A 15,367-nucleotide genomic window follows, 5' to 3' on the forward strand; every position below is an offset into this window, starting at 1 on the left:
ACACACACACACTTATTAATTAAATTACACACACACACACTTATGATCAATTAAATTCATGATGAGATAAATATGTTTATTTAATTATTGATTACTCCCTCTATAGATATGCATGTAATATATAGGTATACACACACATTTAGTAACGGATTGCCCATTTAACTATTGATGGCAATATATACATTCAGTCCACATTCGCTGAGGTTTGTGGCACAGGAACTCCAGGGATGGAGCAACCACTGAGAAGGCTCAGAGCTTCTTGCACTATGAAAGAGGTGAACTGTTGGTGAAGTCTTTTCTTCCTAGAGCTTCCTTGCTTGGAGTAGGATGGCACTCAAGGCTGTTTAACTCCACATAGTTAACGCATTAGGATTCTACTTTAAGATGGCATGTCTGTATCCTATGGAACCCTGGAATTTTTAGTTTAGTTGGAGGCACTAGAGGAAGGCCTCTTGGGCTGAGAATTCCCAATGCTACTTCCTAGTTAGAAACAAAAGCTGATGTAAACATAAATGGAAGTACTATATAAAAGGGATGAAATAATGACATGTTCACTTGATGAAGCACCACATGGACATAAACCTCTCATTTTAAACTAGAAGTTGCACTCAGAACACTTGAGAGAAGTACATCTCCAGGAACAAATGGTATGGCCATACAGCTGCTCCAGTTTGCAGCAGTGGTTCCCAACCTTTTTTTGACGAGAGACCACTTGGCGAGGGACCACTTTCACCTGGGACCATTTTGACGAGGGACCTCCCTCCAACATTAGTACCAAAACGGTTACAAATAAGTTTTTGGTCAACTTTAGATTTGGTTTAGTTATTAGAGGTGCTGATTCAGAAAATTGCATTGGACAGACCACATCAGCTCTAGTTTCTGACACAGAACATATACTGTCATGAATGACTTTTCAATCACTTTGAAGCATAGTTTCATTTTATTGCAATTTCCAGTGTGAGAAGGTATATCAGATTAGAGAAAAACATTTAGACAAAGAATGACATTGGACATACAGACATACAGATTCTATGCAACTACATTGGATTTACAATTACATTGGTTAACAAACAAACAAAGGGGAATTACATTTTCACTCAACATTCACACATATGTACACGCATTCATCCATATGCATCCAAATATTACCATATCATTTTCTCCCTCCTTGGATAAATACCTGTTAGGCCAGACCCTGCTTCCCTGCAGCCTGCCAATGCATAGTTCCAAAACTTCCATAACGCCAAAACGCCAAAATGCCAAAACTTCTTTCCCTAAGCCCAATGCCAAAGACCAGATCTCCGTTTTCCATACAGCAGAACCTGACACCCTGCACAAAATCTAAGACTCCAAAAGTGCACTTCTTCCTTTTCCCTTGAGAAAGAAGCCCCAAAGTGACCAGAATCGTGCTTTCCCATAGCATATCTGACACTCTCCTTAGGTACACTATCTCTCTCCTTCCCATGGAGCAGAGCATAGCGGGTAAACCAGACTCCTCAGGTCGGTCACAACTTGAGCATTATTAGACTGAGTCTTTGATAGGAATATTCTGTTGATGTAGTCCCAAAATTGTAAATTAATGATAGATGTCTTCCATCCTGGATCCATCCCAGTTTCCTGGCCAGATGTTGATCTTCTTGATTGGTGTTGATCTTATGTTGACTTCCTTCTTAACATAAGGAATGTTGCAAACATTTCCTTAACTTGAAAGAACAATTGTCACAGTTCTTATCAATTCTCATTAGCAGGATTTGATCACAGTTCCAGCAAGCAGGTAGTTAGTCATTGTAGGCCTTAATATTATACTGGTGTTTCCAAAATACATCCACACGTCCTTCCATTCATTCCCACACATCATATTAAATTCATATTTGTCAAATTTGCACATTGAATTTCTTGTAACAATACCATCCATCTGCTTGCTCACAGAAAACCATATTTAATAAGCCTCGGCACTATAAGAGGGTTTCGCAAAATCAGTCACCCTCACTGTAACGGTGTAGTAATGGTGAGGTCGAGGACCATCTTTTAGTTTTTGAGGAGCACTGATGGTCCATGGACTACAAGCTGGGAACTACTCGTTTACAGAGACAGAATTTACTCTTGTTCTGGCTAAAATCTGTCAACTAATATGGAAAAGAAAACAATGGCTCACAGTCTGGAAGCATTCAATAACCATTCCAATCCCCAAGAAAAAGGATACCAGGAATTGTAACAACTACAAGGCCCTTGTATTAATTTCCCATGCAAGCAAAGAAATGCAGTTCTCCAGCAAATACTTGTTCCATATATAGAGTGAGAAATGCCAGATGGCCAAGATGGGTTCAGGCAAGGAAGAGGTGTTAGGAATCATACTGCAAACATAGTTTGGATAATGGAGCACACCAAAGAATTTCAGAAGAAAACCAGCCTGTGCTTTCTAGACTATATCAAAGCCCTTGATTGTATAGATCACAATTTTATAGATGGTTCTTAAAGACAATATTTGAATGTCGTGATGTGTAGCCTGAAGCCAAGACCAGAGGCTACTGCTAGGAGAGAATATAGAAAAACGGATTTTCATTTGGCAATGGGATCAGACAAAGTTGCAGTCCATCACCTTATCTATTTTAACTGAAAATATCATTACATATAGGGGAAGTAGTCATGAAAATTGGAGAAAGGAACACCAACAGTGTAAGATATGTAGATTTTATTTGTCGTGTCAGGGCAACCAGTCAATTGTATTACATTTCTAACAGAACAAAACAAACAAACAGACAAAATACAAAATGTGCGAGTTTGGTAGTTGATTAAATGTCCTTTGACCAGTATCTGGCCACTTGGAGTGCTTCTGGTGTTGCTGCAAGAAGGTCCTCCATTGTGCATGTAGCAGGGCTCTGGTTGCATTGCAGCAGGTGGTCAGTGGTTTGCTCTTCTCCACCCTCGCATGTCATGGATTCCACTTTGTAGCCCCATTTCTTGAGGTTGGCTCTGCATCTCGTGGTACCAGAGCGCAGTCTGTTCAGCGCCTTCCAAGTCTCCCAGTCTTCTGTGTGCCCAGTGGGGAGTCTCTCTTTTAGTATCAGCCATTGGTTCAAGTTCTGAGTTTGAGCCTGCCACTTTTGGACTCTCGCTTGCTGAGGTATTCCAGCGAGTGTCTCTGTAGATCTTAGAAAACTATTTCTAGACTTAAGTCATTGACGTGCTGGTTGATACCCAAACAGGGGATGAGCTGGAGATATCTCTGCCTTGGTCCTTTCACTATTGGCTGCTACTTCCTGGCGAAAGTCAGGTGGAGATATGTAGATGACACCATTCTACTTGCAGAAATAGCAAAGCTTCCAAACAACTGTTGAAGAAAGTCAAGTAAGAAAATGCAAAGGCAGGTTTATGGTTGAATCTTAAGTGAACAAAAACATTGAGTACAGATGATTTACACAACTTTAGACAACTAAATAGTCCAAGGTTTTCTAAACTTTGACTTCATCATTAATCAGACTGATGCTAATCTACACTGCCCTAAATCCCAGGATCAGATCCCTGATTATCTGCTTTGAACTGGATTAAATGAGTCTCCACAGACATATATTCTGGAATAAGCAGATCATCTGGGATACATGGCAGTGTAGAAGGGGCCTGAAGCTGCAAGTCGAGAAATCAGAAGACTAGAACCTGGAGGGAAAGCTATGAAGGAACGTGACAAAATCCTGAAGTGTACAAGTATAACATTGAACACTGAAATTAGGATTGTCCATGCCATCGTATTCCCAATCCCTGAGTCAGGTTGAGAAAGCTGGACAGTGAATAATGATGAAAGGTAGAACTCATTTGAGATGTGATGCTGGAGAAAAATTATCCATCCCATAGGCAGCTGAAAAGATAAATAAATGGGTTCTACATCAAATGAACCCTAGAAGCCAAAACAACTAAAGTGAGACTGATGTATTTTTGGCCCTACTATAAGAAGGCATGACTCACTAGAAAAGACAATAATGCTTAGTGAGGTAGAACATAGTAGAAAAAGAGATCCACTGAAACTAATGGGTCTACTTTAGTATGACTAAATCTGAATCAAACTCTATCAACCTACATCCAACTGCTAGCCCCAAGCAAACCGGCCCATTGAATCAATTGCAGAATGGTAAATCAACACTTGCGTCAATTCAGTTTCTATTCTAGTTGGGTTAGCAATTAGATTTAAGCCATTGATTTTAACACTCCTGTTTAATTGTTTCATAGTGCTTAAAAGGTTTTCCAAAGATAAAAATGTGGTTTGTAATACCTTATTTTTTTTTAAAAAAAATCCTATCTTCAATTACCCCACATTTTTATAATATACTAGCCATCCCCTGCCATGCGTTGCTGTGGCCCACATGGGGGTTCTGTGTGGGAGGTTTGGCCCAATTCTATCGTTGATGGGGTTCAGAATGCTCTGTGATTGTAGGTGAACTATAAATCCCAGCAACTACAACTCCCAAATGTCAAGATTCTATTTTCCCCAAACTCCACCAGTGTTCACATTTGGGTATATTGAGTATTCGTGTAGTTTGGTCCAGATCCATCATTATTTGAGTCCACAGTGATCTCTGGATGTAGGTGAACTACAACTCCAAAACTAAAGGACACTGCCCACCAAACCCTTCCAGTATTTTCTGTTGGTCATGGGAGAACTGTGTGCCAAGTTTGGTTCAATTTCATCATTGGTGGGGTTCAGAATGTTCTTTGATTGTAGGTGAACTATAAATCCCAGCAACTACAGCTCCCAAATGACAAAATCATTTTTTTGAGTGAAGGACATACATTGGGTTGTTAGGTGTCTTGTGTCCAAATTTGGTGTCAATTCATCCAGTGGTTTTTGAGTTCTGTTAATCCCACAAATGAACACTATATTTTTATTTATATAGATGAATGTACAGATGAATGCACACTCACTTTTTTCTAGTGCTTTCATAATAATAATAATAATAATAATAATAATAATAATAATAATCTTTATTTATACCCCGCCACCATCTCCCCAATGGGGACTCGGAGCGGCTTACATGAGGCCAAGCCCAAACAACAAATTACAACAGAGTAAAACCGAAAACGCAAACCGAAAACGCGAACAATAAACAACAACTGTAGCTGTAGCATAATTGTGTTGCTTCTTCCAATCTGCAACACTTTTATGAGTTGAAACTTTTTTTTTAGAAAGAAACAAACAATATTTTATTATGATCCAAAGACTCTTTTTCTCCATAGGTTTACAAGGTCTGATTCCTCACATAGCTCAGTATAAGTGCTTCCGACCAATTGTTTAGCTTGCTGTTGACCTTTGTAGCCCGAAAGACAGTTGCATCTCTCAAGTAGGAAATTTAGATACCGTTTATGCGGGGAGGCTAATTTATGACATCATAAAAATCTCCAGAAAGCATGCAAATAATGAGTAAGTACTTCATCAGTGTCACAAATGGATGGTGAAGCAACAGCTCCCCTGGTGGCCAGAATACTGTCATTAAAAAGCTGGAATGTTAAATAGCCTCTGTGTGTCCGTCTATATATGTTGTGTGTCTATGGCATTGAATGTTTGCCACGTATATGTACATTATAATCCGCTCTGAGTCCCCTGTGGGGTGAGAATAATAAATAAATAAGAAAATAAATAAGAAAGCCTCTTCCATCGGCCTTTCCGCATCCCTCTTAACTCATCTGGGCTTTGAAATGGTTTTCAGATTAATCAAACAGAGACTGTGGGACATTGTTTTTTGTGAGCTACGTTCTCATTCATATGTATCTTGCTCCCCAAGTGCTCTCTCCATACACTATGTTGGGCCTTCCCATGCAGCAAACTATTTAAAGAACTTTACTGTGGCCAAATACCAATGTCTATTTTCCAAAGCAACATATAATGTGCTCCCATCTGAACTGCTGTGTGGGAGATTCTTGGGTATTCCATATAAAGAAAGACTCTGCCCATGTAAAAAACAGAAAGTTGAAACTATTTAGTATGTTACAATCTTGTTTCCAACATCAGTTTTATTCAATAAAATAAGAAGCAGGATCTTATGATTACATTTATTTTTATTTATTTGCAGTATTTATATTCCGCCCTTCTCACTCTGCAGGGGACTCAGGGCAGATTACAATGTACATATACATGGCAAACATTCAATGCCATAGACACACAACATATATAGACAGGCACTCAGAGGCTATTTAACATTCCAGCTTTTCATGAGGGTATTCTGGCCACTAGGGGAGCTATTGCTTCACTGTCTATTTGTGACACCGATGAAGTACTTCCTCATTCTTTGCAGGCTTGCTGGAGATTTTTATGACATCGTAAATTAGTTAAATTAGCCTCCCCGCGTAGGTGGTACCTAAATTTCCTACTTGACAGAGGCAACTGTCTTTCGGGCTGCAAAGGTCGACCACAAGCTACACAATGGTTGGAAGCTCACTCTGAGTTCATGAGCTTTCAGTCAGTAGTGATCTTAATGCAGCTGACTCCCAGCCAGCTGCGCCATAGTCCCAGTGCATCTTTCATTTCTTTCACATCTCCCACCCACCCACCCACCCACAAAGTATACAACATTTCATATACCAAATTAATGATAGTAAATAGAGCAGTACAGTGGTAAATTTTCAAAAGTAGGTCCTCATCATCACCGATCTCAGCAAGGATCACTATTAGCAAACAATAGATCTTTTGTAAATTCAATGTGTCTTAATTATCCATTAAACACATGCCCCTCCATCTCTTTTGTATTGTTTCAATGCAAATCCAGCATTCCCGACCATCCATAGTGCCAATAGTGAAATCCCACTGAAACTCAGAGGGAATAGGGAAGGCTGAGAAGGACTTCATGACTGCTACTAATCAAAATATCCCAATACTTTAAGCCTCCCTTAATCCCTCATTCTATACTATCACTGGTCATAAAATATTTTTGGTACAATCATTTATGAAATGTGTGCATTTCTTGGTGGTTGTTGCTATTGCATGTTATGTGCAACTCTCGCCCTACATTGTACACTCTCTTTGCTGCACAGGTTAGCAAGTGTTATCTATGCTTGACACTGAAAACCCCTTATCCTAAATGTTTAGAGCCAGAAATATTTGGGATTTGGGACTTTTTTCATAATACCTTTATTTGCCTATACAGGTTTTGCATTGTGCAATAACTTGGAGAGGAGACCCAAGCCTAAATGGAAAATTAATTCATGCCTCATTTATTTATTTATTTATTTATTTATTTATTATTTTGGGAACTTCTACCCCGCCCTTCTCAACTCAGGGCGGCTTACAACCGGCACAATTCGATGCCAACAATTCAACAGATAAATTACAAAACAGCAATAACCACAGTAGTTAAAACAATCAATTAAATCAATAACAATTAAAAGCCAATCTAGTGGCCAACGTTCACCGAGTTCTGATATCCGTAAGTCCATTCAGCATTACCACAGTCCTTTCCAATTTCTGGTCGTCATTATCTTGTCAGTCTTCCAGATTACCCAAAGGCCTAGTCCAATATCCATGTTTTCAGCTTCCTTCTGAAGGAGAGGAGGGATGCTGATGACCTAATTTCCCCAGAGAGTGAATTCCACAGGCGAGGGGCCACCACCGAGAAGGCCCTGTCCCTCGTCCCCACCAGCCTCACTTGTGATAGAGGCGGGGACGAGAGCAGGGCCTCCCCCGAAGATCTTAATCTCCGAAGTGGGACATAGAAGGAGATATGTTCGGACAGGTACGCTGGGCCGGAGCCATATAGGGTTATAGCTTCGATCTGTAGCCTGAAGGTAATTCTGAACAATATTTTAAAATAAGGTTGTGCATGAAAACACATTTGTGTACACTGAATCATCATAAAGGAATTGTATCACGATGCCTGGATCTACACCGCCCTATATCCCAGAATCTGATCCCAGATTATCGGCTTTGAACTGGATCATATGAGTTTACACTGCCAGATAATCTGGGATAAGCAGATAATCTGGGATCAGAACCTGGGATGTAGGGCAGTGTAGATCCAGCCTATCTCAGGCAAGTTTGGATTTTGGAATATTTTGGATTAGCAGTGCTCAATGTGCAAAATTTGATATTCCTTAAATAGAGGTAAAGCTTCAGCATATATATGGAAGCTCTACGTGTGTAGGGTTTTCAGATCAATGTGAATAATGTAGCCATGGAGTTATATAGTGTCACACTCATGTTTTCTCTCTTTCTCTCTCATTTCCCCCACAGTTCTTTTCCATCTTTGCATTTGCAACATGTGGCAGCTACACCGGAGAATTTTGCCTGAGTGTCGAATGCCCCAACAAGAATGAGAGTGATCTCAGTATAGAGGTGGAGTTTGCATATCCCTTCCGGTGAGTTGAACCCACAACTGTGGTTACTCCATTGAGTAAAGTGAGCCAAGAAACTAATGTTGGGCAGAGAGTGTCCAAATTGCTGTCTCTTGACAAAAACAGGAGCAATTGAAAATCCCAAAAGACCAAACAGGTTTTGTGTGTTTGTGTCAGGAGCAACTTGAGAAACTGCAAGTTGCTTCTGGTGTGAGAGAATTGCCGGTCTGTTAGGACATTACCCAGGGGATGCCCAGATATTGTTGATGTTTTACCATCCTTGTGGGAGGCTTTTCTCATGTCCCCGCATGGAGAGCTGGAACTGACAGAGGGAGCTCATCCATGCTCTCCCTGGATTCAAACCTCCAACCTGTCGATCATCAGTCCTGCGGGCACAAGGGTTTAACCCATTGCACCACCAGGAGCTCCTTAGACCAAACAGTTTGGTTGTGTCAGGAGCTGCCGCTTTCATCGTCCATCTGCGACACTGATGAAGTACTTCTGCATTCCCCACATGCTTTGCTGGAGTGCTTTTTCTGGAGTCTTTTTTATGGCCTCATAAATTAGTTAAATTAGCCTCCCCACACATAGGTGGGACCTAATTTTCCTACTTGACAGATGCAACTGTCTTTCGGGTTGCAAAGGTCGACAACAAGCTACACAAAATTGGCCGGAAGCTCACTCCGACTCGGACTGACTTTGAAATCCTGACCTTCTGGTCAGAGTGATCTTAATGTAGCTGACACTCAGCCAGCTGCACCACAATCCCTGTGCTCTGAGATTTAATTATGTTGTACTTTGTATTTTAATTAAGTTGGATAATAAATTATTATTAACATTGACTTCCTCATAATCATTATTTTTACTGATTGAACCTAGGGCCCTTCTACGCAGCCCTTTATCCCAGAATATCAAGGCAGAAAATCCCACATTGTCTGAGTGTGGACTCAGATAACCCAGTTCAAAGCAGATATTGTGGGATTTTCTGCCTTGATATTCTGGGATATAGGGCTGTGTGGAAGGTCCCCTAGTTTTTACTAAAAAACTAGTCTTCTGATAGCAATACAGAAAAATACTGCAAAATTGAGCTTTTATTTGCAAGATAATTGCCCTGGTGCAGATTTAAAGTAAAAACAATTTAAGGGTACATACAGTGAGGGTTAAAGCACTGAGCTGCTGAGCTTGTTGATCGAAAGGTCGCAGGTTCGATCCCGGGGAGCGGCGTGAGCTTCCGCTGTCAGCCCTAGCTTCTGCCAACCTAGCAGTTTGAAAACATGCAAATGTGAGTAGATCAATAGGTACCGCTCCGGTGGGAAGGTAACGGCGCTCCATGCAGTCATGCCGGGCACATGACCTTGGAGGTGTCTACGGACAACGCTGGCTCTTCAGCTTAGAAATGGAGAAGAGCACCACACCCCAGAGTCAGACATGACTGGACATAATGTCAGGGGACTACCTTTACCTTTACCTTTACAGTGATGGCGGATCCCCTTCCTCTGTGTCCTACTTTCTCTTGTTTTCTTCTTCCAGGCTCCACCAGGTGTATTTCGATGCCCCGGCTTGTAAAGGGACTGAGCAAGAGAAGGTTTTCTTGATCGGAGACTATTCCTCCTCTGCTGAGTTTTTCGTCACCATCGCAGTCTTTGCCTTCCTGTACTCCTTAGCTGCCGTTGTCGTCTACATCTTCATGCAGGACAAGTACAGGGAGAACAACAAAGGCCCCATGATTGTGAGTCTGGTGCAAAACAAGCAGGGCGAGATACAGACCATTTAAGCACTACAGTATGTTAAATAAGCATCGGCATATGACCTGCCAGGCAGCTTTATGATCTCTCTCGTAATTATACTCAGCAGAAGTAGAGCAATGGAAGGATGAATGGAGAGATCACACTGGAAGTTCATACCTTCTGATTGTCTCCCCAAAAGGAGATGTCTGGATTAGTGTCCGTACATGAAGAGTTTCCAGGAAAGAAAGAAAAAGTACCAATGGGAATGTGGCACATTGGATCATAAGTTGAGCATGAATTCTGAGGCTTGTAGTTTGCCCAGGACCTGTCTGTCTGAGCAATTTATAGTCTCCTTCCTAAACTACAAGCCCCAGAAATTTGCAGGAGGCAGAAACTGGATTTAAAGTGAATCCATGCTCTAGTGCAGTGTTTCTCAACCTGGGGGTCAAGACCCCGTGGGGGTCGTGAGGGGGTTTCAGAGGGGTCGCCAAAGACCATCAAAACACACAGTATTTTCTGTTGGTTGCAGGGGTTCTGTGTGGGAAGTTTGGCCCAATTCTATCATTGGTGGGGTTTGGGATCTCTTTGATTGTAGGTGAACTATAAATCTCAGCAACTACAACTCCCAAATGTCAAGGTATTTTCCCCAAGCTCCACCAGTGTTCACATTTGGGCATTTTAAGTATCCATGCCAAGTTTGGTCCAGATCTATCATTGTTTGAATCCACAGTGCTATCTGGATGTAAGTGAACCACAACTCGATGTTCTCTCGATGTTCAATGACAAGCCGAGATTCTCGTATGCTTCTGCAAAGGTATTTAGAGTGGCTTGTAGATCTTCTTCTGAATGCACACAGACGACATTGCAGCATTAGGAAAGTTGAGAAACACTGCTCTACTGTGATGAGGTCCTAACTGAAAGAACAAGGTTCATAGGTCAATGCCCACCAGACCCTTCCAGTATTTTCTATTGATCATGGGAGTTCTGTGTGTCAAGTTTGGTTCAATTCCATTGTTGGTGGAGTTCAGAATGTTCTTTCATTGTAGGTGAACTATAAATCCTAGCAACTACAACTCCCAAATGACAAATGACAAAATAAATCCCCCAACCCCACCAGTATTGCAATTTGGGCATATCAGGTATTTGTGTCAAATCTGGTCCAATGAATGAAGCTATATCCTGCATATCAGATATTTACATGATGATTCATAACAGTAGCAAAATTACAGTTATGAAGTAGCAATGAAAATAGTGTTATGGTTGGGTCACCACAACATGAAGAACTGTATCAAGGGGTTGCGGCATTAGGAAGGTTGAGAAACACTGCTCTACTGTGATGAGGTCCTAACTGAAAGAACAAGGTTCATAGTGAAACTTATTGTAGTAGATGTCCTGTCTTGCAATCTGCCTGAACCTTCAAAAACACTAAGATCATCATGTGTTTTCAGATGAGGCAAAATATGAACCATGCCTCACAATCTTAGCATTTTCATGATCGGGTTGTTGTAGGTTTTTTTCCGGGCTATATGGCCATGTTCTAAAGGCATTCTCTCCTGACGTTTCGCCTGCATCTATGGCTAGCATCCTCACAGGTAGTGAGGATGCTTGCCATAGATGCAGGTTTATTTATCGTGTCATCAGCAACCAAACCATTGTATTACATTTCTAACAGAACAAAACAAACACACAGATGAAAAAAAACACAGATTTTCCAAACTTGGTAGTTGGTTAAATGTCCTTTGACCAGTATCTGGCCACTTGTAGTGCCTCTGGTGTTGCCGCAAGAAGGTTGTCCATTGTGCATGTGGCAGGGCTCAGGGTGCATTGCAGCAGGTGGTCAGTGGTTTGTTCTTCTCTGCACTCGCATGCTGTGGATTCCACCTTGTATTCCACCTTGAGTCCCCCTCGGGGTGAGAAGGGCGGGGTATAAGTGAATGAAATAAAATTTCTTAAGATTGGTGCTGCATCTTGTGTGCCAGAGCGTAGTCTGTTCAGCGCCTTCCAAGTCGCCCAGTCCTCTGTGTGCCCAGGGCTTTGTGTGCCCAGGGCACACAAAGTCTCTCATCTGGTATCATCCATGGATTGAGGTGCTGGGTTTGGGCCTGCCACTTTTGGACTCTCGTTTGCTGAGGTGTTCCAGTGAGTGTCTCTGTAGATCTAAGAAAAATATGTCTTGATTTAAGTCGTTGACGTGCTGGCTGATACCCAAACAGGGGATGAGCTGGAGATGTCTCTGCCTTGGTCCTTTCACTATTGGCTGCTACTTCCTGGTGGATGTCAGGTGGTACAATACCGGCTAAGCAGTGTAATTTCTCCAGTGGTGTGGGGCGCAGACACCCTGTGATAATGCGGCATGTCTCATTAAGAGCCACATCTACTGTTTTAGTTTGGTGAGATGTGTTCCACACTGGGCATGCATACTCAGCAGCAGAGTAGCACAGCGCAAGGGCAGATGTCTTCACTGTGTCTGGTTGTAATCCCCAGGTTGTGCCAGTCAGCTTTCGTATGATGTTGTTTCTAGCGCCCACTTTTTGCTTGATGTTCAGGCAGTGCTTCTGATAGGTCAGAGCATGGTCCAAAGTGACTCCCGGGTATTTGTGTGTGTTGCAATGCTCCAGTGGGATTCCTTCCCAGGTAATCCTCAGAGCTAGGGGTGCTTGTCTGTTCTTAACGTGAAAGGCACATGTCTGTGTTTTAGATGCAGGTGAAACGTCAGGAGAGAATGCCTCTAGAACATGGCCATATAGCCCGAAAAAACCTACAACAACCCAGTGATTCCGGGCATGAAAGCCTTCAACAATACATTTTCATGATCATTTTACCAAATGTCTGGAAAGTTATTATTGTTAGTAGTGTAGCTACTAAGGATGGGGCAGTGCTTCTCCCAAAACAGGTCTTGTTTTCCCCCCTCCAATGAAATTTCATCTCCTCTAGTTCTAGAATGCACACCAATCTTGAGTCCCTGTATCAGGAGAAAGCTGGGATGTAAACAAACAAACAAGCGTTGCTTTTTGAGGAAATTACAGTTTATAAAATATCCTAACCAGCATGCCGAAAGTCTAAAAAACCCACAACTTTTCCATCTTGGAAGACATGATGCTATCCCCCATAAATAGGCTTGATAGACGATCTGGTCTACTAAACACCCACGGGGCTGCTGGAATTGAATTTGTTGTTATTGTTGTTCCTGAAATGATGGTGTTGGGGTACCTCAAGCACCATTTCACATTTCTAGCAATAAATATAATAAATCCAACCATTTAGCATTTGCTGCCTCCTTCCTAATAATAGGTTGTTCCACACTCCTGTTGTTATTCCTCCTCCGCCACCTTTCCAAGTGCAATATTGTCTCCTGAGATTGAGTCCTAATGATCTGCTACCATGTGTCCAGTTGTTTCTCTCGCAGAGCCACATTCATGCTCTGAACCTCTCTTTTCCTCCATTGTAGGATTTTGTGGTGACAGCTGTCTTCACCTTCATGTGGTTGGTGAGCTCCTGTGCTTGGGCCAAGGGGCTTTCCGATGTCAAGGAGGCCACTGACCCGGACAACGTGATTAAAAGCGTGAGCGCGTGTGGAGAACCCAATGTGAAGTGCAAGGAGATACGGGAGCCGATCGCCTCTGGCCTCAACACCTCTGTGGTTAGTTCTCCAGCTTCCTATAATGGAGCATTACTGAGGCATATGTGTGCCTGTGTTAGGACTGCCTGGTGAAAGAAGGAATACCTTTAAATACCTTCAATAGCTGTTTAGACAAGCCAATTTCACAAGTGTTCCTTGTACGAGGGTTGAATGAAAATTAATGCCTCCACCTTCGTAACTCCGCAACAGATGGCAGGACTGGTATACGGCAGGTACTGACTTGTTTAGTAGACTCTCCTCTACAGTTCCATTTTGGTGGGATGGCTTAGCATTGAACAGTTTAGATGAAGGGTTAGAAGGCAGGATCATCAAGTTTGCAGACGACACCAAATTGGGAGGGATAGCCAATACTCCAGAGGACAGGAGCAGGATTCAAAAGTATCTTGACAGATTAGAGAGATGTTGACAGATTAGAGAGATGGGCCAAAACTAACAAAATGAAGTTCAACAGGGACAAATGCAAGATACTCCACTTAGGCAGAAAAAACGAAATGCAAAGATACAGAATGGGGGGAAATGCCTGGCTCGAGAGCAGTACGTGTGAAAAAGATCTTGGAGTCCTCGTGGACAACAAGTTAAACATGAGCCAGCAATGTGATGTGGTAGCAAAAAAAAGCCAATGGGATTTTGGCCTGCATCAATAGGAGCCTAGTGTCTAGATCTAGGGAAGTAATGCTACCCCTCTATTCCACTTTGGTTAGACCACACCTGGAATATTGTGTCCAGTTCTGGGCACCACAATTCAAGAGAGATATTGACAAGCTGGAATGTGTCCAGAGGAGGGCGACTCAAATGATCAAGGGTCTGGAGAACAAGCCCTATGAGGAGTGGCTTAAGGAGCTGGGCATGTTTAGCCTGAAGAAGAGAAGGCTGAGAGGTGATATGATAGCCATGTATAAATATGTGAGAGGAAGCCACAGGGAGGAGGGAGCAAGCTTGTTTTCTGCTTCCTTGGAGACTAGGACGCAAGAACAATGGCTTCAAACTACAAGAAAGGAGATTCCATCTGAACATGAGGAAGAACTTCCTGACTGTGAGAGCCTTTCAGCAGTGGAACTCTCTGCCCCGGAGTGTGGTGGAGGCTCCTTCTTTGGAAGCTTTTAAACAGAGGCTGGATGGGCATCTGTCAGGGGTGATTTGAATGCAATATTCCTGCTTCTTGGCAGCGGGTTGGACTGGATGGCCCATGAGTTCTCTTCCAACTCTTTGATTCTATGATTCTATGAGTTGTGTTGGTTTTTTGTCTTTGTTTTTTTAAAATTTTAATTTGTTTTTATTTAGAATAAGTTTGCTCCTTGAGATTGGAGCTGAAAAAAGAAAGATAGGCATACTGTGTTTTCATCAATTGAGTACATAAAAAGAGTGGGAACAATGGGTTATAGTAAAGTAGGAAAGAAGAGCAGAAAAAGAAAAGAAAGAATAAGAGAAAGAGTTAAAAGAAAAAGAGAAAAAAGAAGAGAAAATAATAATAGTAGGAAAAATGGAAAAGTGGGGTAACGAGGAAGGGGTGGTTAAAATACTTCCAGGACCACCCAGGTTTGAGAAATATCATATTTCTCTTATCTTGATTTGCCTAAATCAGTGGTTCTCAACCTGGGGTCCCCAGATGTTTTTGGCCTTCAACTCCCAGAAATCCTAACAGCTGGTAAACTGGCTGGGATTTCTGGGAGTTGTAGGCCAAAAACAT

General features: G+C 42.0%; 1 protein-coding gene across 1 annotated transcript in view; it reads left to right on the plus strand.

Annotated features, from left to right (window-relative positions):
* SYP (synaptophysin) overlaps positions 1-15,367 on the plus strand; it is a 61,985-nt gene that overhangs the window by 28,014 nt on the left and 18,604 nt on the right. Inside the window, exons 3-5 of the mRNA XM_060763219.2 lie at positions 8,213-8,337; positions 9,844-10,042; positions 13,489-13,680. Of these exons, the coding sequence (XP_060619202.1) occupies positions 8,213-8,337; positions 9,844-10,042; positions 13,489-13,680 (516 nt within the window). The remainder of the gene's footprint in view (positions 1-8,212; positions 8,338-9,843; positions 10,043-13,488; positions 13,681-15,367) is intronic.

The sequence above is a fragment of the Anolis sagrei genome, chromosome 2 (assembly GCF_037176765.1).
Source record: "Anolis sagrei isolate rAnoSag1 chromosome 2, rAnoSag1.mat, whole genome shotgun sequence".
Taxonomy (NCBI): Eukaryota; Metazoa; Chordata; class Lepidosauria; order Squamata; family Dactyloidae; genus Anolis; species Anolis sagrei.